At 34.4% G+C, this 25636-nt stretch overlaps 1 protein-coding gene across 3 annotated transcripts in view; it reads left to right on the top strand.

Moving 5' to 3' along the window:
- The first annotated feature begins 441 nt into the window (after window positions 1-441).
- The window catches only part of LOC121431378 (rho-associated protein kinase 2-like), a 56332-nt gene continuing 31137 nt past the window's right edge, over window positions 442-25636 (top strand). For all 3 annotated transcript variants that reach the window (XM_041628924.1, XM_041628923.1, XM_041628922.1), the window contains exons 1-11: window positions 442-539; window positions 10153-10253; window positions 11080-11139; window positions 12750-12827; window positions 13542-13717; window positions 14542-14626; window positions 15635-15779; window positions 17315-17453; window positions 17950-18041; window positions 18366-18525; window positions 19662-19680. In XM_041628924.1, coding sequence (XP_041484858.1) covers window positions 452-539; window positions 10153-10253; window positions 11080-11139; window positions 12750-12827; window positions 13542-13717; window positions 14542-14626; window positions 15635-15779; window positions 17315-17453; window positions 17950-18041; window positions 18366-18525; window positions 19662-19680 — 1143 coding nt within the window. In that variant the 5' untranslated portion in view covers window positions 442-451. The remainder of the gene's footprint in view (window positions 540-10152; window positions 10254-11079; window positions 11140-12749; window positions 12828-13541; window positions 13718-14541; window positions 14627-15634; window positions 15780-17314; window positions 17454-17949; window positions 18042-18365; window positions 18526-19661; window positions 19681-25636) is intronic.

Genomic DNA, 25636 nt, shown 5'->3' with positions numbered 1-25636 from the left:
AGCGTTAGGGAAAGAGGGCCGAATTTCGCTCACAAAATTGGGGGAAAAATCAGGGAAAAAATCGAAAACCAATCGAAATTGAAAATGGTGAATGGTAGCGAGGGGTGATGATTTTTTTCTCTCCGCTCCACAACTGCTCCAACAACGCTCGGGCGGTGTGAACAGGCCTTTAACCAGTTTTTGAGACACTAGCAATATGGAATACATGTACCTTCCGGAATGATCTTTCATTTTCCTGGAAGAAATGTATCTTCTGACAAAGTCAGAGACAGTATACCTTGGAGTAGAAGTCATCAACGGATCCTGATGTGCCAGCAGGGAAGACTTTGGTCATGTTTGAAAACATTGACGATGTTGTATGTGATGCAAAAAAGTTTACAAACAAATGCATTATTAATTATTATTTACCCATATAAAACTAATCTTTGTTTCTCTCTTCTCTTTCTCTCATATGCAGGATTCTCTATGTGCCTTAACACGAGACTGCGGCATTCCAGCATTACGGAAAAGCAAGAATGTGGAGAACTTCCTCTCAAGATGTAAGTGTCTGGATTACCCAACTTTTCAGCTCATGAACTTTCAATTTACTATCCTTTCCAATAACCCGTACTTCCCAATCACTTCCTGCGTATGAACAAGACTGTTGGGGTGACAAGTCCCTTTGCGCAAAACCTTATGGGCCTTGGCCGTATGTGAGAAAAATCAATGTTTCCATGTTAATTTCCCACAGAATTTAGAGGAGCACTATAAATATTTTTCATTCATAATCATATTACAAATCAATATGTAAAACCCATTCAAGCATGCAAAAAATAATTGGAGGCTACTTTTCAGAATGCATTGGGCAATTCTGCAACATGGCTCTTTCTCTTTTCGCCCATCCTCTGTGAATTAAGAACTGTTTTGATGATAACCTGTTTCAATGTTTGCCAAGAATCAAATTTATAAAATATGAATCTTGTCTATTGTGCAATATTTTTGATGCACAAGCATGACAATAATAATTGTCAGGTTAATAATCGGGTTGAACTTCCCGTTTAATTAAATTAAGACTTTAGTAAATTTGCCATTATGGCAAGTACCATGGTAACAGGGCTCAGCAGCCAATCACAATCAAGATAAGCATGGTAGTTTCAAATAATGATTAAGTTTATGGCTGCAATTCTTTATGAAATGGGCCACTTATATTTTAATGAAAAATTATATTATGAGAAGTTAGTAGAACACCTTCCATGCAAAGCACATTTAAAAAGAATACCCCAAAAGAATTAATGTTCACTGCAGGCTATTTAGAGCAAAACCAAGTATTAAACATGTACACTACAGGGAAAAAGAAACTTGGCATTCGGGATCGTGAAACACGCTAGCAAATGTGCGGGATGGTCTAACGGGATTTGAACGGATTTGTAGCGGGAAACTCAAAACTGAGACGCAAATTCTAGCGTGCTCGGTCGTGATTTTATCGTGCGCGGTCGTGATTTTCATCCCCGCTTCTAACGTGATTTCCATGCTTCCACCGAGATCCCGTTGGTTTGACGCGCGTTTTTGCTCGATAGATGTATGCGCAAGCTAGTTTCAAGACATGCGCGCTCACCTTTTAAAAGGCGAGACAACAACAGGAAATGATTTTAAAGGGAATGATCATCCTTGCGCGAAACTGAACAAAAACGATTGAAGTGGAAATGTAACTGTATTGACGACTTTCATTGCTAATTCATTTTTACTCTGACATGAATATTGCGTGTTTCGTTCACAGATCATTCATTGAATATCCGAATGTGTTTATTTTATTTTAGTAAAGAGGAAACCCTTCTTATTCATGATTTTAAGGCGGGACATGTTTTAAGATTGTCTTGAGGCTTTCACAATTTCAGATAATGTCCATTTACATTTTGAACAGAATTTATGTTCTCCGATAAGAAATATTAAAGACGCATTTTCGGATTAATAGAGATATCCCGGCGTGACACAAACCGGTATAAAATGATAATCTATAAAATGGTTGAAGTTCCTTAATATATTTGTAAAGAGTTATGAAATGGAAATCATCTGATTGAGATATTTCAAGTCCGGTGTCGGCCCTGATGGTGTTGGTGTTGAAATTTTGATTGCTTCCCCTAACTCTAAAACTTATTCAAGTTTGCATAACTGATTCAGATCACATTATTGTCATCTCAACAACTAGTGATTGACTTTTCGGGACCATCTTCATTTTATGTTTGGTGTTATAATCGTGTAAAAATTGACCATACACCAACACCAAAAGGTCAACACCGAACTTGAAATCACCCATTTACGACTTGAAATTAATGATCTAAAAATAATTGTAGGTTCTTAACAAATTCGTAAAGAGTTTTGAGGTTAAAATATAATCATATCGATATGATTCATGACGTAAAATCACTCAAATTTACTTCCGAAATATATGAGTTTCGCTTCGATCTTGGAGCACAGACCCTGATAAAAAGGTATAATCTAGTAATTGTTGAGGGTTCTTTATTCCTAAGAGTTATGACGTAATCATGTCAGCTATGATTTATGACATGAAATTATCATACTCAGCATTTGAAAGATACGAGTTGCGCTTGGATATTGGAGCTCCTTGGTCTGATTAAAGCGTATGAAAATGATTGATAATCTATTAATTTTGTTGAAGGTTCTTGACATAATTATTCGTAAAAAGTTTTAAGGAAGAAAGTAATCATATCCATGTGATCTATGACGTAAAATAATTTTTCTTAGCTTTCGAAAGCTACGAGTTTCGCTTGGATATTGGAGCACCTTAGCCAGATCAAATTATATGAAAATGATAATGTAAAATTGTTGAAGGTTCTTAACATATTCGTAAAGAATTTGGAGTTAAAAAATCATTATTAGCTTTTGAAAGATACGAGTTTCGCTTGGATATTGGAGCGCCCTGGCTTGATAAAAAGTATGAATAATCTAGAAATATTGTTGAAGGTTTTCAACATATGGATTCGTAAAATGTATTGAAGTATAAATCATATCATATCGATATGATTTATAACGTAAAATCGGATACTTCACTTTCGAAATAATACGAAATTCGATTGGATCTTGGAGCACACGGCATGGTAAAGAGGTATAAGAAATGATAATCTAAGAATTGTTGAAGGTTCGTATTCGTAAAGAGTTGTGAGGTAAAAATATCACAAAAATATGTTATACGACGTGAAATCATCCCTAACATTTGAAAGATACGAGTTGTACTTGCCTTTTCTAAAATATTTTTTTTTCAAATGAGTTTCGTTACGACTTGAGATCTTGAAGAAGGCACCAAAACAAAATTGTTTGGAAACAAACGCATTTACCATGTTTACGGCAATAAAAGAGACGTTCATTTTGATTGAGGCCATTGCACAGAGCGAAATATTTTCTTCCTCCTCTTTTGTAGTTTATTCCTTTTTTTATTTTCCTTATAATTTTCTTCGACTTCTTAGCCATGTCCTGAACCTGGTCCTTTCTTATTTCCCTTCCTTTTGGACAATTCCAAAAAATTATCAACCTTTTTGTACGTCCGATTCCCTTTTTTTTTTTCTCAAGTTTTACTTCATTTTCATAAACTGACCACACTGCAAAAACTGCGGTGTTTATTGAACAACAGTCTGGAATATATGACCACACAAAAGAAGTGTTGAAACACCGGCTTTAATTTAAATCGATGATTTATTAATAGTAATTGGTGTTGTATAAACGCATATTTGGAATTTGTCCAAAACCAAACCGATGTTTTTTTTAACACCTCTCTAGTGTGGTCATATAGATTCCAGACTGGTGTTGAATTAACACCGCAGTTTTTGCAGTGCTCAGACTGTCAAAAGTAAAAGAAATCAGGGACAGAAAATTTCATGAATGTCCCGGTCGGACGGATACGGAATATGGAGTTGTCCTTTTTGTCATCTTCTCCGTGTCCTGCACACGATTCTGCATTTTATTTCCCATTATCCCCAATATTCTTCTCTCTCAGCATTCGATCCGCAGTTGTTAGAAAAATATACAAAACTTTATAACAAGTTGTACACATTATATTCCACTCACTATACATTAGTTGGGTGGATGAAAGATTTATTCGCACAAAAGATAATGCTTTGAAGGGCGGTTGGGGTCTATGCCGCAATGCCAATGGATATGACTGAACACTCATCATATCAAATACATAAATATTTTAAAAATCAATCAGACTTCCACCCCCGAAAAAATACACCAAAATACAAATAGGCCTATTACAATTTTTTTTTACGATATGACACCAGCTTTGGAATATCGCACCCCTCTTTCCATAAAAATGTTTGGTCTCTTGAAAATAAAATCTACTGATAGTGCATGTGCTTCATTATGTTGTGAAAATTTGGAAATATAGGAAAATTACTTATCACGTTATTTTAAACAATTTATTATTTTCAGAAAATGAAGGCTTTGACAATTTGTTTTGAACATTTCCATTTACTATTCAAATCCTCTTAAGAATTAAGGTACAATGTCTGTCTTGATGAATAGAAAAATGATGGAAAATAAAACTACTCATTCTTTGAATGAACCATGGATACAAGTGATTAAAAAAACAGAATTGAACAGAAAATGATGTCAGGCAAATCTACATGTTCTTTGAATGAAAGGCGTAGCTGAAAAAACAAACAAACATAGAATTGATGAACAGAAAATGCGAATCCATCCCTCCTTCGGATAAACAAAGTAACTGATTAAATATAAAAAAAGAGTTGCTGATGAACAGAAAAATGATGGAAAGCGAATCTATTCGTTCTTTGACGTAACTGATGAAAAAACATAATTGATGAAGAGAAAAATGATGGAAAGGGGATCTATTGGTTCTTGGAATTAAACGATGTAACTGATAAAATAAAAATACAGAATTGTTGAACAGAAAAATGATGGAAAGCGTTTCTATGAATAAAAGCTTAGACGTAACAGATGAAACAATTAAAACACATAATTTTTGGGACTAAAAAAATGATGGAAAGGGAATAAATTTGTTCTTGCAATGACGATGTAACTGATAAAATAAAAATACAGAATTGAACAGAAAAATGATTGAGAGTGAATCTTCTTTGATTAAAAGTCGTTAGTGATGAAAATAAACACATGCAGAATTGATAAACAAAAAATGATGGTTAGCCAATATAGTCATCTCTGTTCAATTCTTAATAGATTTCGTATCTCAAAGGTTGTGTTTTTTATTTAAGTTATTCTATAACTATATGATTAATTCCGTTACAATAACTTGATTCTAAATCTCTAATTCATAACTCCATAAAACTCAAAACTGAATAATACTCGTCCTTTGAATGAACGTTGTAACCGATTAAATGAAAAAAAGCATGAACAGAAAAATGATGGCAAGCAAATCTACTCGCTCTGTAAATGAACGACGTAACGGATAAAATAAGAAATACAGAATTTATGAACAGAAAATGGCGGAAAGCGGATCTTTTAACAAAAGACGTAAGTGATGAAATAAAAAAAAACAGAATTGATGAACAGAAAATGATTGTGAGCAAATCTTCTCGTCCTGTAAATGAACGACGTATTACGGATTAAAAAAACAACGAACAATGATGGAAAGCAAATCTTCCTCGAATAAAAGACGTAAAAGTGATGAAATAAAAAAAACACATAATTGACGAACAGAAATTATGGGAGACGAATCTCACTTGTCCTTTAGATGAACGATGTACAGACGTAACTGATAAAATAAAAAAAATACAGAATTAATGAACAGAAAATAATGGGATTATGGAAAGTGAATCTTCTTTGATTAAAAGTCGTAAGTGATGAAAATAACACAGAATTGATTAACAAAAACATGATGGTTAGCAAATATAGTCATCTCTGTTCCATTCTTAATATGGATTTCGTATCTCAAAGGTTGTTTTTTTATTTAAGTATAACTATATGTTTAATTCCGTTACAATAACTTGATTCTAAATCTCTATTTCATAACTCCATAAATAAAACTCAAAACTGAATAATACTCGTCCTTTAAATGAACGTTGTAACCGATTAAATGAAAAAAAAAGAGAATGAACAGAAAAATGACGGCAAGCAAATCTACTCGCTCTTTAAATGAACGACGTAACTGATAAAATAAGAAATACAGAATTTATGAACAGAAAATGGCGGAAAGCGAATCTTTTAACAAAAGACGTAAGTGATGAAATAAAAAAAAAACAGAATTGATGAACAGAAAATGATGGTTAGCAAATCTTCTCGTCCTTTAAATGAACGACGTATTACGGATTAAAAAAAACATTGAACAGAAAATGATGGAAAGCAAATCTTCCTCGAATAAAAGACGTAAGTGATGAAATAAAAAAAATACACATAACTGACGAACAGAAAATTATGGGAGACGAATCTCACTTGTCCTTTAGATGAACGACGTATGTAGACGTAACTGATAAAATAAAAAAAATACAAAATTAATGAACAGAAAATAATGGAATTATGGAAAGTAAATCTTCTTTGATTAAAAGTCGTAAGTGATGAAAATAACAACAAAGAATTGATGAACAAAAAATGATGGTTAGCAAATATAGCCATCTCTGTTCCATTCTTAATATGGATTTCGTATCTCAAAGGTTGTGTTTTTATTCAAATTTCTATAACTACGATTAATTCTGTTACAATCTCTATTTCATAACTCCATAATAAAACTCAAAACTGAATTATACTCGTCCTTGAATGAAAGTCGTAACTGATTAAATGGGAAAAAAGAATGAACAGAAAAATGATGGTAAGCAAATCTACTCGTTCTTTAAATGAACGACTAACTGATAAAATAAGAAATACAGAATTTATGAACAGGAAATGGCCGAAAGCGAATCTTTTAATAAAAGACGTAAGTGATGATGAAATAAAAAAAAACACAGAATTGATGAACACAAAATGATGGTTAGCAAATCTACTCGTCCTTTAAATGAACGAATTATTACTGATTAAAAACAACAACAATGAACAGTAAATGATGGAAAGCGAATCTTTTATAAAAGACATGATGAAATAAAAAAAACACGTAATGAACAGAAAATGATGAAAATACTCGTTGTTTGAATGAAATACGTACCTGATTAAAGTTTTATAAAATTACAGAAAAGATAAAAATGAAAGATAAAAAAGGATTATCTAATCGTCCTTTAAACGGAAGAAGTCATTGATAACAAACACTGGAAAATAAATCATGGAGCTAGCACCGTAAATAAACATTGGAAAGAGAATCTACTCGTCCTTTAAGCCAAAGACGTAACTATAACTATAACTGGGTCACTCGGTCAAGAGCTGCGCACATGGATTTCTATCGGGGACGCGTTTGATGCGCGCGCTAGCAGTGGCCCGCTGTCTATCGGGAATTAAGGATTTTCTATCGGGTTGATAGCGTGTTGAAATATCGATCTTGCGGGTTGAAAATCCCGTTATCCATTTTGAAGTGGCCTAAAAATAACGGGATTGCATCGTGATTGCTTCGAGATTGCATCGTGTTTTGATCAAAAAGTGCCTAACGGGAAAATGCGCATCCCGCAAAATCATGCCAAGTTTCTTTTTCCCTGTAGTGTACACACTTGTACTTGTTGTCACAAAATGATTATTTCTTGGAATTAGCAGCTTCTGAAAGGAACAGGACAAGGAAATATATGCTGCCTTGTTTACAGTATTAAATTATGACACACACGTAATTTGTACCAGTACTTATAACGGGACAAATGTTTTTTTTGTTCATTGCTTTCCTTACTTGCATCTTGCATCCTCTTGATTGGCATAAGTATTGTAAAGAGAAATGGGAGTCTTTATAAAGGAAAATGTCTATTTTCACAAATGCTGACATACAGTATCGATAAAGTGATAAAATAATACATTAATAACAAATTTGTTTCTAACAAATGAGAGATGTGTCCAAAAAATTATTTGTATACCTACCATGTACATGTACATTGTACTGTAAAAAGGGCAATGCCTTTTAAAATGCCGGAAATAAACATACATATAGCTGTCATAAAATATAATGAATCATTAAAAGCATGTGAATGAGAAAACTGTTGCCTTTGTCACAAAATGTAATCAGTCATGCTGTTCATGCATGAATTATTATGAATTATTATTTATAATATATGATTTAGATCTCTCTGCAATTGCAATGCTTCAATTATTGTTTTTTGTTTGTTTTTATTTCCATATAAAAAGTCATGGACCCCTCAGAAGAACAGCCTGTGACTGAAGAGGCCAATCCAGCCCACGAATGGAGAATGAATAAATTAAAAAAATAAATATAAAGTAAAAACATGAAAATCATCAAAATATTTACAATGGAGGATATCCCATTTCAGTGATATTTACAAAGTATCACCATTCTTCCATGGGGTCCTAATTAAACAAAAATAACTCAAAAATATGTAAAATTGAAAATTAAAACAAATCATGAAGCACAAAACAATAATTAACTTAGTATTGTACAAGATAAAATCAATAAAATAAAACTTAGCTAACTCAAAATCATGTACATGTATAATGCAACAAATAATCAAGATTGATAGGGATAACTTTGAGCGTTTGATATAAAGGACTGTATTGTAAAGAATGACTTATTCTAATTTCTTTTTATTCAAAAAAGATGAGGTGATATCCTTTTATTTGATATTCATTTGATATAGAATTCTGATACTCTGTTGGTTTTATATTTTGACAGAAAATGAAAATGAATCTGATTGTAACTCCCATAAAAAATGAGGCAACAGTAGTCAGACATTAAGTTCATTAAAAAAAAAACCTTTGCGAAAGGAGATAAATACCAATTGAAATACTATACCAAATGATAGGATATCATCTCATCTCTCAGAACTTTTTTTATTTCTTTCTCATCTTCGAAGATTATTCCCAGATTTATGCACCTCCCAGGCATCTGGGAAGAGGGTGACATACATGTAAAGAGAAGATAAAAGAGGAAAATCCTTGGGCTCTTTCAACTGTTGCTTAATCTTGCAGAATGACAAGCTCATATTATGTTTGCTCGCTTCATGAGTCAGTCAATTAGGTCTTCCCTCTTGGGAAAATTGGCATAAAATATTGATTTTCAGGGGAATAAGCCCATTCATCTTTGATTGTGTTTACAGTAAAATGACTCACCCATTCATGGAAAATCAGGAATAAATCTGTTTAAAAAAAAGAATATCTTGCTTGAATCTCATTGAAACACAAACCATTACTAGAATGGAGTTAATGTGATTTTTTTTTTAAATTTCAGTTGACATTTTCAGAGAAATTCATTGATGTTACTAGCGTTATGTTTTATTGAAATGTGCCCAATATGATTTTTAATGTGTTATACACATATTATTCACAATATGATATTCTGTCATCGTGTTATCATCTATTGCATTCTTGTGCACTTTTGAGTTTAATGACCTGTTTTTATTATTACTCTTGTTTTTAGCATTACAGTCTTTTTAAGTGATTCATTCGTGCCACCATGAAAAGATTAGAATATGAACGATGTGTAAACAACCCATTTATTCATCCTTAATAAACAAAGTTACATATGTACATGCACTTGTATTGTTCCTTCTGCAGTTGATGTGCATGTAGAATGTATTAAGAGTTGAGTTTCAATATGAAATATTTGATTGCTTCATGTTAAGCAGTGGTATACACTGCAGCTGGTTGTGATACCAAATTGAAAAGCCTTGATCCTCTACATGTACAGGTATATAAAGTACCCCCAAGCCCTGTAATCATTTTATGGAGAAAACAATTAGAATTTGTAAAAAGCCAAATGCGTTTTCTCCACTTAGACCTTACATGCAGTTCTTACCTGTACATCTATGCATCCTCCTGCCTTCTAGAAGACTGGCAGTAGACCTATAGATGTATATAAACCTGAAATTTTGTAGTTTGGAGTGAAATTATGAAATGAGTATTAATTAATATGAAGCCTCCTTTTTTAATAGTCTGTACAACATACTACATTCAAGATCTTTCTTCGCTTGTTTTTGTAGTCGTTTTTCCATGACTATTTCATTTTTAGGGAATATCTCAGTGATGAATATGCCAGTGTGGTAGTTCCCCTATTAAATTAGATTACTCATTTGCTTTGTTTCATATTTTTGTTGTGGTTGTCTCATACAGATGAGCAGAAGGCAGGGGACATCACATCACATCGGCTGTCATATCAAGACTTTAAAATCATCAAGGTCATAGGAAGAGGTGCCTTTGGTGAAGTCAAAGTGGTGAGGATACCAACAAAGTATAATGCATTTCTTGTAAAGCGCATTTCACATTATAATATAATGCCCTATGAGCTTCCAAAGGACTGGGATATTATTACCCTGGCTTTAGACCCGCAGTCTTTTGCAGCTTGGAAGCATTTCAAGGATTAAATTCCTGCTAGGTAATATATGTCACCTGGGTTAAGTGTAGCACGAAGGGGTCAATTTCTTGCTGAAGGGAATTATGCCGTGGTTGGGATTTGAACCTGCGGCCCTCTGTTTCGAAGCCAGAAAACTAATCCACTGGGCCACTACGTGCCAAGATGAAAGTTTTCTTTCAGACTAGCTAAAAATTTAGAATACAAGTGAGTGTTTCGTAAAGCTGTTCGTATAAAGTTAAGAGTGACTTTAAGAACAACTGGGGATCCTGTCTTGTGGTAAATGGTATATTCATTGGCAATGGTTTAGCACATACAGAAGGTTCACCAGTCGTTCTTAAAGATGCTCTTAACTTACGCACAGCTTTATGAAACGGCCCCCGGGTGTTTTTCCTGTGTGAAAGGGTAATATCCCTGAAAAAAAAATACCGTTACCTGCGAATTAGCAAGGATGTAGTTGAGCCTGGTACGTCCGAGTTACAAGGCCGTTGGAGAAAACCTTCTCCCATAGACATTGTACATGTGACTAGGGCTGAGGCCAAGGCTGGCAACATTTGGTCTCCAGGCCAGCGTAGACTACATCCCTGATAATTTACAATATGAAACGTGTGAAAAACTTTCATTTTTAGGCATGTTTGAAGAACGTTGATAATGATTTGATGGGTTTTCTCTTTGTTCTTTTTCTCTAGGTTCGTGAGAAGACGAGTCAGAAGGTTTTTGCAATGAAATGTTTGAGTAAATTTGAGATGGTAAGATATAAACACAAATAACATTTGATCTGACCTTGATGTAGACTATTAGAAATAATAAAAGTGACATACCCCCCCCACCAGGGTGGAGGGAATTCATTCACAACTCTTCAGACACAAATGAAAATCTTGTTGGATGTAAAGTAGAATGTTGATTTGAATCAAGGAATTATTGGTTACAATCCTCACCAAACAGGGACTCTGTACATGTAGCTTGAAAGATACGATCAATAAACAATTTAGCTTAATTGCAAATCTGTAAATTCAGCCATTTACAAAAAGCTACAATCAGTTGTATAAAGTACTAATATTATCTCTTTATGGACAGTTCTGGAGATCTTTGATACTTCTTTTTTTCATCTCAGAAATAATACTGTCCATTTCATCTATAATCAATCATTTTTTGTCTCATATTTGAATAAGAACCACATGTCTTTAAGAATCTTGTTCAATGTTAAATGCTGCCATATTTCAGTCATTAATGTTTCGTTACATAGGCACACACACATACATGTACATGCCCCTATGTATTTGAAACAAGTGTTGTTTTACTATTATTCATAAAGAGGTGTGTTGTATCTCATTAATGTCGTGAATGAAGGTTGGTTATATCATGTTTGTCATATTTCAAGTGAGTGATTGTTGGTTTATTCCAGGTCAACAGATGGTCGTCAGCCATTCTGATTATAACTAGGCAATTGATTGTAGAGTTTAGTTGCATAATTGATTTGATTGTAATGCTGATCAATGCAATACTATGGTCAATATTCAATCTTTATTGACCATATTGAACAGAGCTAAGGATAAATTATATCTGTGTAGAAAAGTGCATTTTATATTACTCAAAAATATCTGTAGATATGCATAGATAAAATTCACAAATCATCATAAATCAATATTTCCGATATCCAAATCCCATGCCAGATAGGTGTAATCATTGTAAAAAATGATTTTGCATATATATATATATATATATATATATATATATAAATGTGTGAAGCTATACATGTACAACAGCTTTGGCAACTCTTTTATTTAAATATTGTAAAGAAATGGATGAAGAGAACAATGGTAGACGTAGCTTAAATCAAGGTTCCCCAGAGCTATCTACCCTTTGGAAAAATTGGTTATGCCGAAAAAATGTCTCTGCCGGGAATCGAACCCGGGCCCCCAGCTTTGAACGCCGGTGCCTTAACCACTAGACCACAGAGACGGGCTAGTGGTTAAGGCACCGGCGTTCAAAGCTGGGGGCCCGGGTTCGATTCCCGGCAGAGACATTTTTTCGGCATAACCAATTTTTCCAAAGGGTAGATAGCTCTGGGGAACCTTGATTTAAGCTACGTCTACCATTGTTCTCTTCATCCATTTCTTTACAATATATATATATATATATATGTTCTTTTTTTTCTTTCAAAATGAACCTTTGCTTTTTTTTTCTTTTGCTATTAAAAGTCAGTGCTTGTTTCACTTTATGTATTACAAAACAAATTTTTGCTATTTATTTTTGCCAATCGAATTGAAAGAAAAAGAAGGATGATATGTGATGGGAGTCAGAGTGATGTATTCATCAAATAGTATTAGTATTTTGTCTGATTTGTTTTCTCTTTCAGATCAAGAGATCTGATTCAGCGTTTTACTGGGAGGAAAGGGACATCATGGCTCATGCTAACAGTGAATGGATTGTACAGGTAAGAGAGATTCATAACCAATTCAGGCATGATATTCTTTCAACTAAATTGGGAATTCAGATATATTTAAAATTTAGCAATATTTTGTGAAAACAGTCATCATGAATATTTATTGGATGGGCCGATGATGTCACATCCCCACTTTCCGTTTCTTATGTTATTACATAAAATCATACTTTTTTCATTATTTCATACTTGTGTGAATAATTTGTCTCCCTTACAAGTATAATGAAATAAGTTGCAGCAATAAATGTGTAATGCACTAAATCAGTTGTCAATCCACTTTTTCTAGGTCTTGGAGGAAAAAAATTGAATAAACCTGATTTCATATAATAAAATACAAAAGAACAAGTGGGGATGTGACATCAGCCCACCTAATGAATATTCATGATGATTTTTTATAAAATATTGCTAAACTTTGAAATTCAATAACTGTGTTATTTGATATCAGATTTGAAGAAATTTTCGGCATTTTGCTCGGTGAATTCTTCTCTATTTATTGAGCTCTAAATACTTTTAGGACGGACCATCCCTTTAAATTTACTTATTTCAATTTATTTTTCCAACGTCAGTGAAGTCTCATTTTCCAAATTAAATTTGTATTTCATTTGTTTAATGCAAGTATTGTTATATTTGTAGTGCATGTGTTATGAAAGTACTTCTTAATTTGAACATGTATTCATGGTCACATTTAATGATTGTCTTCCCAACCAGCTCCACTACGCCTTCCAAGATGAGAAGTATCTTTACATGGTTATGGATTACATGCCAGGAGGTGACTTGGTTAATCTCATGAGCAACTATGAGATCCCAGAGAAGTGGGCCAGGTTCTACACGGCCGAGGTGGTCCTGGCGCTAGACGCTATCCATTCTATGGGCTTTATACATAGGTAAGGAATCATGTGATATACAGGAATATGACGTCATCGTTACTCTCTAGTTTCTCATTCACTCACTTTCTCTGTCCCTCTTTAATATTCTTTTCAGTCTTTCTGCTTTTCTCTCTGTTTATCTCTTTTCCCCCCTTTTTTCCTGCAATATTTATGTCGATTCATTTTAGTTTCACATTTTGACTTTCACAGAGAAACTCAGTTATATGAGTAGGAGCGATGAGTCTAATACCAGGGGGCCGTTTCATAAAGCTGTTTGTATGATAAGAGCGACTGTTTAACCTTTCTTATGTGCTAAACCATCGCCAATGTATACACCATTTACATGTACCACAAGAAAGGATCACCAGTCGTTCTTTAAGTTGCTCTTAACTTACAGCTTTATGAGACACCCACCTGTTCCCTTCTAGAACCAAGTTATTCCAGTTCAGATCCTGTTAGAATTGCACCATTTTGTTATTCTGCAAGTAAAGGGGCAAATTGACATCCATTACAAAGCCATACCAACCACTCTATAGAAAAAGTTTTTTTATAAACAACGAAAAACCAGTATTTTTCTTTTATATCGATCAGCCATATTGGCCTTTTTTCGTCCCCAAAGACGATTTGATAGTCAACAGTTTAACACTGAATATTCTTTTTAAAGTACATGGATAAAGGTCCATCAAAACAAAGTTTTTTGAAACACAGATTTGAGAATACATGTAATTTCTCATTGAACCCCCTGTGACATTACATGTATTTGTGCAGTTCAGGTAGAACTTACATTGCATGAAAAAAACTCAATGACATTGATATTGTATTTTGTCGTATATTTTCTACAGAGACGTGAAACCAGATAACATGTTATTAGATTCATCAGGACATCTCAAGTTAGCAGACTTTGGAACATGTATGAGGATGGAAAGGGTAAGGTGGCCTTCGAAGAGAAATATGAGAAGGAAATAAAAATCAGGGACACATTGTTCATCTTCACTTTCATGTCATGAATAGGAAATATTAGTTGACAATTTGGTTTCGTTAATAAATTGTATGATAAGAAAAAAAAGACCCACACACAGATGACTGAAGCAAACAATATGCAATCTTTCTCTTCTGTTTCATCAACCCCTGTATGAGATTTTTTCTATCACAACTTTGATTCTTGAATGTTGTGCATTATATGGATGACTTACAATACTTAGCAGATACTATGATTGCTGTACCAAATTACAAAATTAGTTAACGGGTTAGTTTCATAAAGAACCCTCAATCATGTGAACTTAACAATTCAGTAACTTTACAATGCAATGGTAGCTACATGTAACATGGTAACGTTGATCAACAGCCAATCAGAATCGAGGATTCCATGCAAGTTACCATTGCATGGCAAAGTTACCAAAGTGGTAACTTCTATGCAACGTGGCCCATGGCCACCCTAAAATACATTGGTAAATAATCAAAATTGAGGTTTCTTATCTAGTGTACCACACTAGTGAAGTCATTATGATTATGTCTGTGAAACCGGGGCCCAGATGGTAATGGTTCCTAAAGTATGGTACAAGTGATTATGGGTAAAATAATCAGCTTTAGAATGTCATAACTTTCTTATTTTACAGCCGATTTCGATGAAATTTTCAGTGTTGTGCTAGTTTGATTTTTCTCTATTCATTCAAATCAACATTTTCTGGGCTGGACTTGACCTTAAAGGAATTCTGTGGCCCACTGCAGAAATTACGGTGATCCAATGCAACTCTGAAAAATCATGCGCAACTTGATTTTCAACAAATGAATTGCGCGTATTTGGTTTCCGCGCTTGAATTTTAAGTTTTGTTTGAATGAAACTCTTTCTGCAATAGACCCCTGATCGAGTAAATGAAAACTTATTTTAGCAAGTATAATTGCTCATTAATTTTTCCATCTCTGTTTGTCCCCTAGGATGGTATGGTGCGTTCAGACACAGCAGTAGGTACACCAGATTACATCTCTCCTGAAGTTCTCAAGTCACAAGCTGGTAATGGGCAGTATGGAAGAGAATGTGATTGGTGGTCGGTAGGGGTATTCATCTATGAAATGCTTGTTGGTAAGAACTCGCTCTTCAGGGATCCATTTCATAAAGACTTATAATAACAAATACACATTTTTTGTCAGCCAGTCAGATTAAGTGATTTCAGTAGCTCTAAACTGTTATTGCAAATTTATTATTGTAACAAGTTTAATGAAGCAAGCCCACAAATTATCTTTTCCTTTTTTCAGTGCTCCTTATGCTATTTTCTTAGAGAATATTCCATATTCTGAATGGATGGGGGTGAATTGTACAAATGGTTGGTTGCAATAAACCCAAGGATTAGGATGATTTTGATAACATTATTTTTTCATACTATATATTTTCAAGAAAGCAATAAAGAGAGTTTGGACCACAAATTATCATATTTTGACCTTTATTTCTTGATTTGGAGTAGAATTATTATTTATACATAAATTACTCTTATCAATAAGTTAACACAATTCAATTTAAAAAACGTTATTTTGTAGATTATCTATTGAGCTTATTTTATGCCCAGTTGTGACCATATGATCTTTCCAAGAACGTGGCCTAAATTAGTCCAATCCCTGTCTTAGGGGGTGTTGCAAGAAAATATTTGCAATCAATTCCAAATATTCTGTCACAATTTTACAATTGAAAGATCCATTTTAACTGTAGCAGATCATATTACACTACTTGTTTCAAGAAGCAGATTAGAAATCAATTTGCAAATTTGCAATTAATTTGAAAACTTATGATTGTTTTAGGGACCCCCAAAAAAGACTTGCAATTGATCGCAAGTTTCTTGCAACGCCCCATTAGTCTGCTAGCACAGACTCAAATTCGACACTTAACCAATTATATCATGTCTGGAGTGAAGATTAAACTCTAACTCTGTGATAGAGACAGCCACAGTACATACATGTGGTGCATCTAGTCTCCCTACTTCAGACTCTGCAATATGCACTATGCAAATTGTGGAAATAGGAATCCCACTCAGCTTCTGTTTCATACCATCCTCCCTTTTCTGCATACATATAGAAATGCAGGAATTTTTTTTTTCATTCATTTCGGTTTATTGTACACAATACTTGTTAAAACAGTTGGGAGACTGATACAAACAAAGATTACAATGTAAGCATAAATTTAATAGTTACATAAGTGAAATAGTCAAATAATATAAAGTAACAATTAATTAATTGATGTTGTTATACTGCACTTACAAGGTAATTCTAGATGAGAGCACGTTACAAAATTATTTCCAAAGATATTTATAAAAAACTATAATATGGTAATGATAACTGAAATACATGCACTAAATTCAATAAACAAATTAATAAGTTGTGGAGAAGGTTGAGATTGGGATATGGAATTAAATTAAATCGCAAAGTGGAAGGTTCACATTGAGAAATAAAAATGGAATTGTGTTTTTAAAATATTATTTTGAGGCTAATGTAAAATATCTGACATACAAAGGGAAAGACGCTGAGTTGAATTTCTGCAAAGAGATGAGGCACAGGTCTCTAGGACTTTGATGGAATTAATCCCTTTGTTTAACCCCATGTTTTAAACCACATATTCATTTTCTGTAGGTGATACACCGTTCTATGCTGATTCCCTTGTGGGTACATACAGCAAGATCATGGATCATAGAAACTCACTAGAGTTTCCCGATGATATTTCAATAACTGGCCCTGCCAAAGACCTTATATGCAAATTTCTAACCGACAGGTAAGCTATGTGTATAGTTGGTGATTTTGTGTTTGATGTTGTTGCTTCGTTGTTGATCACGCAAACTCGACATTTCGACAAGTGTGGGTCGAGACTGGGTGGTTCTTCTCAGGACCAACACTTGCCCAAGAAAGATACATGTTGTACTGTGAAACCTGTACTACACTATTCTTCTTCACCATGGAAACCTTCAGAAGCTTCATCATTAGTTGTTGAAGTTGGTGTTGGTTTTGTTGTTGATTGTGGTTCCGGTTTTGGCTTTTGTGATGGTGTCTTATCTGTCTATGTTGGTGTTGGTGCTAGTGGAGAGAGGTTGCATGATGATGATGGTGGTGGTGATGATGATGATGGTGATGATGGTGATGATGATGAAGATGATGATGATGGTGTTGGTGATGAAGATGATAATGAGAAACTGCAGAGTGTGATGCCATCAATACATGTGCGATATCCATATTCTTACAATGTATCTTTCTGTTATCTTTCATTTCCACAGAGACACAAGGTTAGGAAAGAATGGTATTGAGGAAATCAAGCAACATAGATTTTTCAGGAATGATATGTGGACATATGAAAATATTAGGAATAGTAAGTACTTTGAATGATCTGCTTTATAGTGATAATTACACTCCATGTTTTTGTCTTTCTTTTATTGTAACTCTTGTAAGAACTTGGCAGGACAACTTTTGCTGGTATAACGCAAGATGGTGTCTAACCAATTAAATAGGAAACATTTTATATCTAAGTTGATCAGACATAGTCGCTGACCATATATTACAATAATAATTAGCTTTTAGACAATGACAGTGGAGATTCGAACTCGCAACCTTATGATCATGAGTCCAGTGCTCTAACCACTAGACCACACAATCCTTGTAATGTGGTAATCATACTCTATGATTTTCCTTCCAGCTGTACCTCCGGTCGTACCTGAACTAGTCAGTGACGTGGACACCAGTAACTTTGATGACATTGAGGCAGAAAACCACCCCGAGGAGAGCTTTCAATCGCCCAAGACATTCGCTGGCAACAATCTTCCATTCATCGGCTTCACTTACAACAAATCAAATAGGTAGGTTCCATGCAAAAAAAAAAATAATAATAATTTACTTTTCACAACCTACTGACTACATCTGCAAAATGGGATGAACTTTAACATTGCAATGAATGGGATTTTTCTGGGACACCTTGTTTTTTAATTTTCCAGGGGGCCGTTTCATAAAGCTGTTCGTAACTTAAGAACGACTCTAAGAACGACTGGTGATCCTTTCTTACGCGCTTTACCATCGCCAATGAATATACCATTTACCAGAAGAAAGGATCACCAGTCGTTCTTAACTTACGAACAGCTTTATGAAACACCCACCTGGTCTCTTATGAGCATTTGGGGTGAAATTGCCCCGATCCCTCTACTGGTTCATTCAGCACGGTATACATGTAATTTTCCTGGTGTCACATCAACATTTGCTCCACATTTTTATTCAGAGACTGTTACATTCTCTTGTGAAGCAGCTTCTTAATTGGTCTGTACTGAACTGAGTTAAGACCTTTTCCCTTCTGACCAAAAATGTTAGTCTAATTTGGCAAAGCAAAATTATCCCCTGCAGGGAAAAAATAGTTATTTCCGGAACAGGAGGCTATAATTCCAATTAATCACTGAACATGAAATATATTAACAAGGACTTTTTCGAACTTACATTAGGGATGAATAACCTTTTGTCCATGTATATTTTTGTGCATTTCTTTGCCTGGATGGGTTATCCTTGTAAGATATCCACTTACTAGAAATTACTTGAAATTCATAGACAAACCCAAATTCCATGAATTTATTCATTTATTTATTTTTGTTCTCTCTGGCATTGTTACAGCTACAGAAATCCTGTTCTGTAGAAGCTGGAATTGTCAATTTATTTTTTTACTTTTTAGCATTTCCATAATAGTATATATCCAACCCACATACATGTATTTGTGACCTTTCTGAAATGATTTATCTTCTTTTTTTATAGTACTTATAAAAATATGCATTGCCCTTTGTTTTTCATGGTTCAAATAGTTTACTCCAATGAAACAAAAATTCAGAATAAATCTACTAAGTGTTGTTTATTTTATAGAATTGCCCTTTTGCTAATTTCACAAGTCTGGCAATCCTTAATGGTTAAAATAACTGTTTGATTTTATCCTTCCTGTTTAATCACTATTTTCTTTCAGATTGTTTACATCGATAGAGGTAAGAGCAATTCTGCATATTTTGTTACTACCCGTAACTAGTAGAAATGAAACGTAGAATAAAATGTAGATTACACATAGAAATTAGCGAGTAACACTATTTCAAAACATTCTGTAAACCCATACTGAAATGGCATATCAAGACTATGGATATACACGAGATCTTATTTGTATAATGATGTGTATGAAGAAGCATGTAATAATATTATTCTTGATAGAAAATGGCAGAAGAGGATGCTATTCAAGCAAACATGTTTTGCAGGCGAGGAAATGCATTCTCATGATTATCTTTATGGATGCACCTTTGGGGATTAAACCAGAAAATCTGAAAAACTAAGCAACAAAATGACTTTGCCCTATGCTTCCATTACAAAATGCAGTGTTTTTTAATCAGCTCTTTAATAATCTTCTATAACCTCAATTAGAGTATCATAGACTTCCTGACATCGATGCACATTAAGTATTCCAGCAAAAAGTGTTGGTTTCTGGATGAAATGGATACTCATTGCTAACCAGATCTGGAAGTATTATTAGGATATCCCTTTATCATCGGCTGCACGACATGTTTGCTTTGATACTGGCATTTTGAGCTTCCTTTAGACCAAACTTGATCTTAAAATAACAGCGTGCAGCAAATCATCAGAAGCTTAATGCAAGTATGTATGAGATGATTTGCTGCACGTCATTGAATAATAGGAAATTGCGAGCAAGATGTTTTGATATTTGACTCTTAGTGCTATATGATTCTTATTTTTAACATGAATGCATTCATATGTTTACAATTACAATGATATTTTCCAAAAGATTGTCTTGTGTAAGTTAATATATAGCATATTGGTAGATTCTAAAGGTCTACGGTGTACAATAATACTGTCTGGAAAAAATCAGTGTTATTTTGGGGTTCATAATTAGATTGATATTACCATTTTGGTGGATGAATAGGATATAATCTTTAGTTGGATTGGTATTTCTTTCCTATAAGGCAAAAAAGATTAGGGGAAACTCGATCATAATAATTAATATGGAGTTGATTTCGATCGAAAATTTTTTTTATCTTATTTCTGGACATTTCATTATCAGGATTTTAAAAAATTCAGGACTTGAAGAAAAAATTCAAATTTTTGGTGTAGTGTCCAAGAAATTTGTTATTAACATTATGACAGTTCTATACAGGTAAATTTGTCATGAGGACTCTCATACCACATGTTTAGTTACACAATAAAATATCACCTTCCCATTGTCATTTCATAAAGGCAAAAAATTCATGCACATAAAACATTTTCCTTTGAAAGGTAGCCCTACTCAGTTTCAAATGAAAAGCCCTAAAAGGACCGAGCATGCCGCTATAACTATGCAAAGCCCTCTGATACGTTTCTGAGAAAGAAGCATTTGTTCTTGCACAGTAAAATCTTTGGTTGTCTATTTTTGTAGAACAGTATAGCATGTAGAACTTACAAAATGTTAACTTTATATCTACATGTATGATTACCTCTTACACTAATGAAAATGTGTCATAGATTTTTGTATTAAAAAAAAAAAATTATTTTTTTCTAACATTCTAATTTGCATGCATCGTAGCATACATTTGTAATTCTGCTGCTAGATAATTTGCCAATTTTGCTACTTCTCCAAGACTGGAATTCTTTTCACCTGCATGCCATACATCACAGAGCCTTACCATGCACTAAATTTAGATATGCAAATATTGTTATATATTTCTGATAGGACAGGAAAAAATATTTTGAATACAACTGTTTGGAAATACTTGTACTTGCATTCATGCTGTCATGGATAAAGCACTATATTGTTATTATAATATCTTACAAGAAATAACTGTTTTAACAATTTGTCTATACGCATGTTAAAAATTCAAGAGATTGCTTTGAGTATAACGCATTGAAATTTGTAGCCCCCCCCCCCCCAACCAGCCACCCTGGAAAAAAATAGTTATTTCATTGAATTGTTATTAATGAATAACAATACTTAGAATCCACAGTGAATATGCTACTTTTCGCCGTGTTTGGAACCCTTTTGTTGTATAGTGCTTAGGTTTTAGCCATGGATTGCATGGAAATTTGACCATGATGCTCAAGTTATTCTAATACCTGGCCTTTGATAATTCTTCGATACCAGTACCATCTTTACCTTAAAAGGGAATATAGATTTGGTTCTTTCCAGGTTCACTCCTAGTGTGCCACTTTTCCTTTAATATCCTTTATCCCATCTGTACTATTTGACCCGTATTCTGAAGTCGGGTTTAACTTAAACTCAGGTTTAAAGTTGTGGTTTAAGTATGGATAGCCAATTGTTACATAAATCACTAACAGTAGAGATATCATATCACAGCTAATTTGGCTCCCAAATCATTCATAACTGTCTAGGAAGTTTAAAAGATAATTGTCTTCACCATCGATGAATCTGGAAAGAGCACAGTAAACATAAGAAACATACAAATTTTGAAACGTTTGGCTTCCCATAGTTTTAGCACAGATTTAGACCATGGTCTAAGTTAAACCTGACTACAGAATACAGGCCTTTGAGGTGAATTCTGCCTGTTCCTATGTTTAACAAACTGTTTCTCCATCCCATCTATCTGCGTGTTTCTCTTTTCTCAATCTTGTGTGTGGTTGGTCACTAACTGTCCGGTCCTCCGTCCGTCTGTCTGTTTGCGGTGACCTGAAACCCCTATTACAAACGTGAGTGCTACGTGTACGTTGAGGGTTTGACATATGCTCTGGCGACCTTTGACAATCATTTCTTTCAAATTTTCATTGGAATGCTAGCCCTTTTGCAATAAATCAATGTAATTAATTCATGGTAATATTATCATCAATATTGGGGAGTTTTAGGCTGTCTGGAGGATAATGGCATTCAATTCCACTGATCACATGTGTCATTGTAGTCAAGTGGACCCATTTGATAAGCCCCTATAAGATCGCACTCGACATGTATGGTAATGTTGTAACCCGCAAGTGAAAACCCGAACCGTACCGTCCCGTATAATCCAATAATTTGCAAGCGGGACCCGCTGACCCGTCGGGTTTTAACCCGCAAGTCAATTTATCTTTGAAAAATGAAAAACATTTCTGCAATCCCCACACTATACAGGCTCAAATCAGGAAAATATATGTCTACTACTACCTAGCCTAGAGTGAATTTACTTACAATTTGCAAATTCGCCTTTTATTCCGGAGAGAAAATGTTTTTTGGGTGACTTTGTACCACGAAATGGGTCCGCTCTGATCTCGAAATTGAAAGCATTACGCAATTAACGCCTCGGATCGGAGCTAGCGAGCCGCAGCTCAGCGCGCTAGCTAGCCCAGGCTGCCCAGCAAGGATCGGCAGACGGCAATGTTGTTTTTCAGTCCAGGTCGGTCGACAATGCGACTCACAACAATCATAATTACAATATTCAATTCCATGGGACCTCGTCTATAAAGTAATCAAAATTGCAATAAATACCTGGATAATGATACAGTCAATTTTTTCTTCTCGTTTATCTCTATATTATTTCCTTCTGTTTTGTATTTCATTCGATAATATGGCCGCTAAAACTCGATGTTCAGTTTCCCGTCGCCCGCGTTTGAAAATCAAATTCTGAAAATAAACTATTTGGATATCTAGATTCAAAACTGATTTAAAACATTAATATAAGCTTTTCAGTAAGACAATTACTTGTATATCTTGTAAATACCTGCAAATCTTTTCTTTCTTTTTTTGTGAATGGAATGACGCTGCATGCTCAACCATACCTCAAGGGATGTTCGTGCAGGCTCCACTCAACAACCGTAGAAGTGGTGGAGCCTGCACGAACATCGCTCGAGGTATGGTTGAGCTACCTCAATAAATCCCAAAGTCTAGTAAACTCGCGTTGGTGAGTTATCATACGGCCTAGTACTCATCCAAAATAACTTATCTTATTTGCTAATTATAACTTAAAAATCATTTGTTTTATTTTTCCAGGGGATGAGTTAAAAATCAGACAAAAAAATCATCAAAGCTCAATCTGTTACAAGGCCGACGGGAGACTCACCCACGTACGCATTGGCGCTTGTGCTAGCTAGTCTGAGCTCTGTCTCTCTGCCAGAGCTCTGGGGGACAATTCGCTCTGTAAAGGCCCTCAATGATGGTGATTTTCTGCTTCAGACAGAGTTTATATTTCGGGTATATTTTTCAAAACTGCCAATGAAGTTTGATGATTTCTTCATTGTCATGTATATTTAAGTTATTAATGAGTTCATTCTCACCAAATTTAGACTCCCCCATAGAGAAATACAATTTTCGTGGAGATCTGCGTTTTCAAAGAACTTCAGGAAAAGTAAGGGTATGTGGGCCTTTATTACATGGCCAAGTACTGGAATTAGATGGAGTAAAATTTAGATATTAAATTCATTTATATCAAGTTCAACTCACAGTCTCACCCACACAAACACACCCACATCCAAGATTCTAGGCATGAAAAAAAAAACTTTAAAAATCATACAATATTAAACAACAAGTCATAATTAATTTAATAAGTGAACAGGTATTCCTCAAAATACAAAAACGTAGCATTTGAAGAGCCCCTGAAATATTGCAAAAAAAAATGAAAATGGAGCCCCCCCCCCAAAAAAATGATTAATTTTTCCCTGGCTTCAAGTTCCACAGAATAAAGTGCGTTAAAAGGTTACAAAAGGTCAAACTTTCATCTTCTGAAAAATAATGAATAATGAAATCGGTTCCTCATGAGCTGGAAAAAATGGGACGGGAAACTCGACATCGAGTTTCATTGGCCCATGCGGTTGCTTTTGACTGCGCTGCATGCACGCACTGGCGCTGGCCTTTGAAAGAGAGCAACTCGATGTATTTATCATGTTGAACTGTCTCAGACTCAGTCCTGTTCACTATTCACAAGACAAAAATACGCCGGCATTTTTAAAAGGAAATATCTACGTCTCTAAAAGAATCTGCCACGTAAGAAGCACATGATCTTAACTCAATTTTCACTGTGAATGTTTTTATTATGCGTCGTTTATTCTCCCTTTTTTTCGCATGACGGTCTGCGGGTTTGAGAATGAACTCGGCCCGGCCCGCAACCCGCGATCGGAGGCATACCGGCAGGTTAACCCATACCGCAACGGGTGCGGGTTACAACATTAATGTATGGTCTGGGAAATGTTGTGAGTGTACATCATCCCTAGATTTAGGACAATGTTTTTTGTGTTCTTTTTATAGTGGACATGATGGAAAAAAAAACGTGAGGCATTCAGTGCCCTGAAATTATATCACCAATATCATTCAGCCATTTTCACTGGCAAATCTAAAAGTAAACCAATGTAACATTGTTAATTTGCTTGTCACAGTCAAGTTTTGATAGAAGTTTCTAGAGACCATACATGCATGTTACCATTGGTTTTTGAATTCGTAGGGTTTTTTTTTATAATCAAATATTTCTATCTCAGTTTGTGCTTGGTAATTGCTTTAAATATTCGTTTGGGGTGATGAAGAGTACTTGTTTCCTGAAAAGAGATTTGCCAAGAAGTCACCAGAGCAAATGTTATCAAATCCAAATTCTTTTCATTTCTCTATTCTATGATGAAAAGAAACTCCCTTTAATAGTCTTTTTTTTTTGGGGGGGGGCAAGATATCATATTGAGAGTTACCCAATGTTAATGAATCATGCTCATTGTCAAACCTGAGAAAAAAATGAATTATTTGAATAAGAGGGAATAGATTATTATTCTGCACTTCAAAAAATGAATATTCATTTCAAGACGCATAAAAAAACTTTTAATATGAACTTGGTTTGTAGAATGAAAGCTTGATAGAATTTTTATTTGTGATTTATTGCAAGTCTTATTTGTAAGTCCTATACTTGTCATTGTTATTTTTTTTCTTTCAAACTTGACCATCTTTCATATGAGTGCATCATGAGACGTTTGCTGTGCAGCTATGCTTTCAAGACCATAAGAGAATGC

Source organism: Lytechinus variegatus, chromosome 17 (genome assembly GCF_018143015.1).
Source record: "Lytechinus variegatus isolate NC3 chromosome 17, Lvar_3.0, whole genome shotgun sequence".
NCBI classification, from domain to species: Eukaryota; Metazoa; Echinodermata; class Echinoidea; order Temnopleuroida; family Toxopneustidae; genus Lytechinus; species Lytechinus variegatus.
This window is presented reverse-complemented; position numbering and strand designations above follow the sequence as displayed.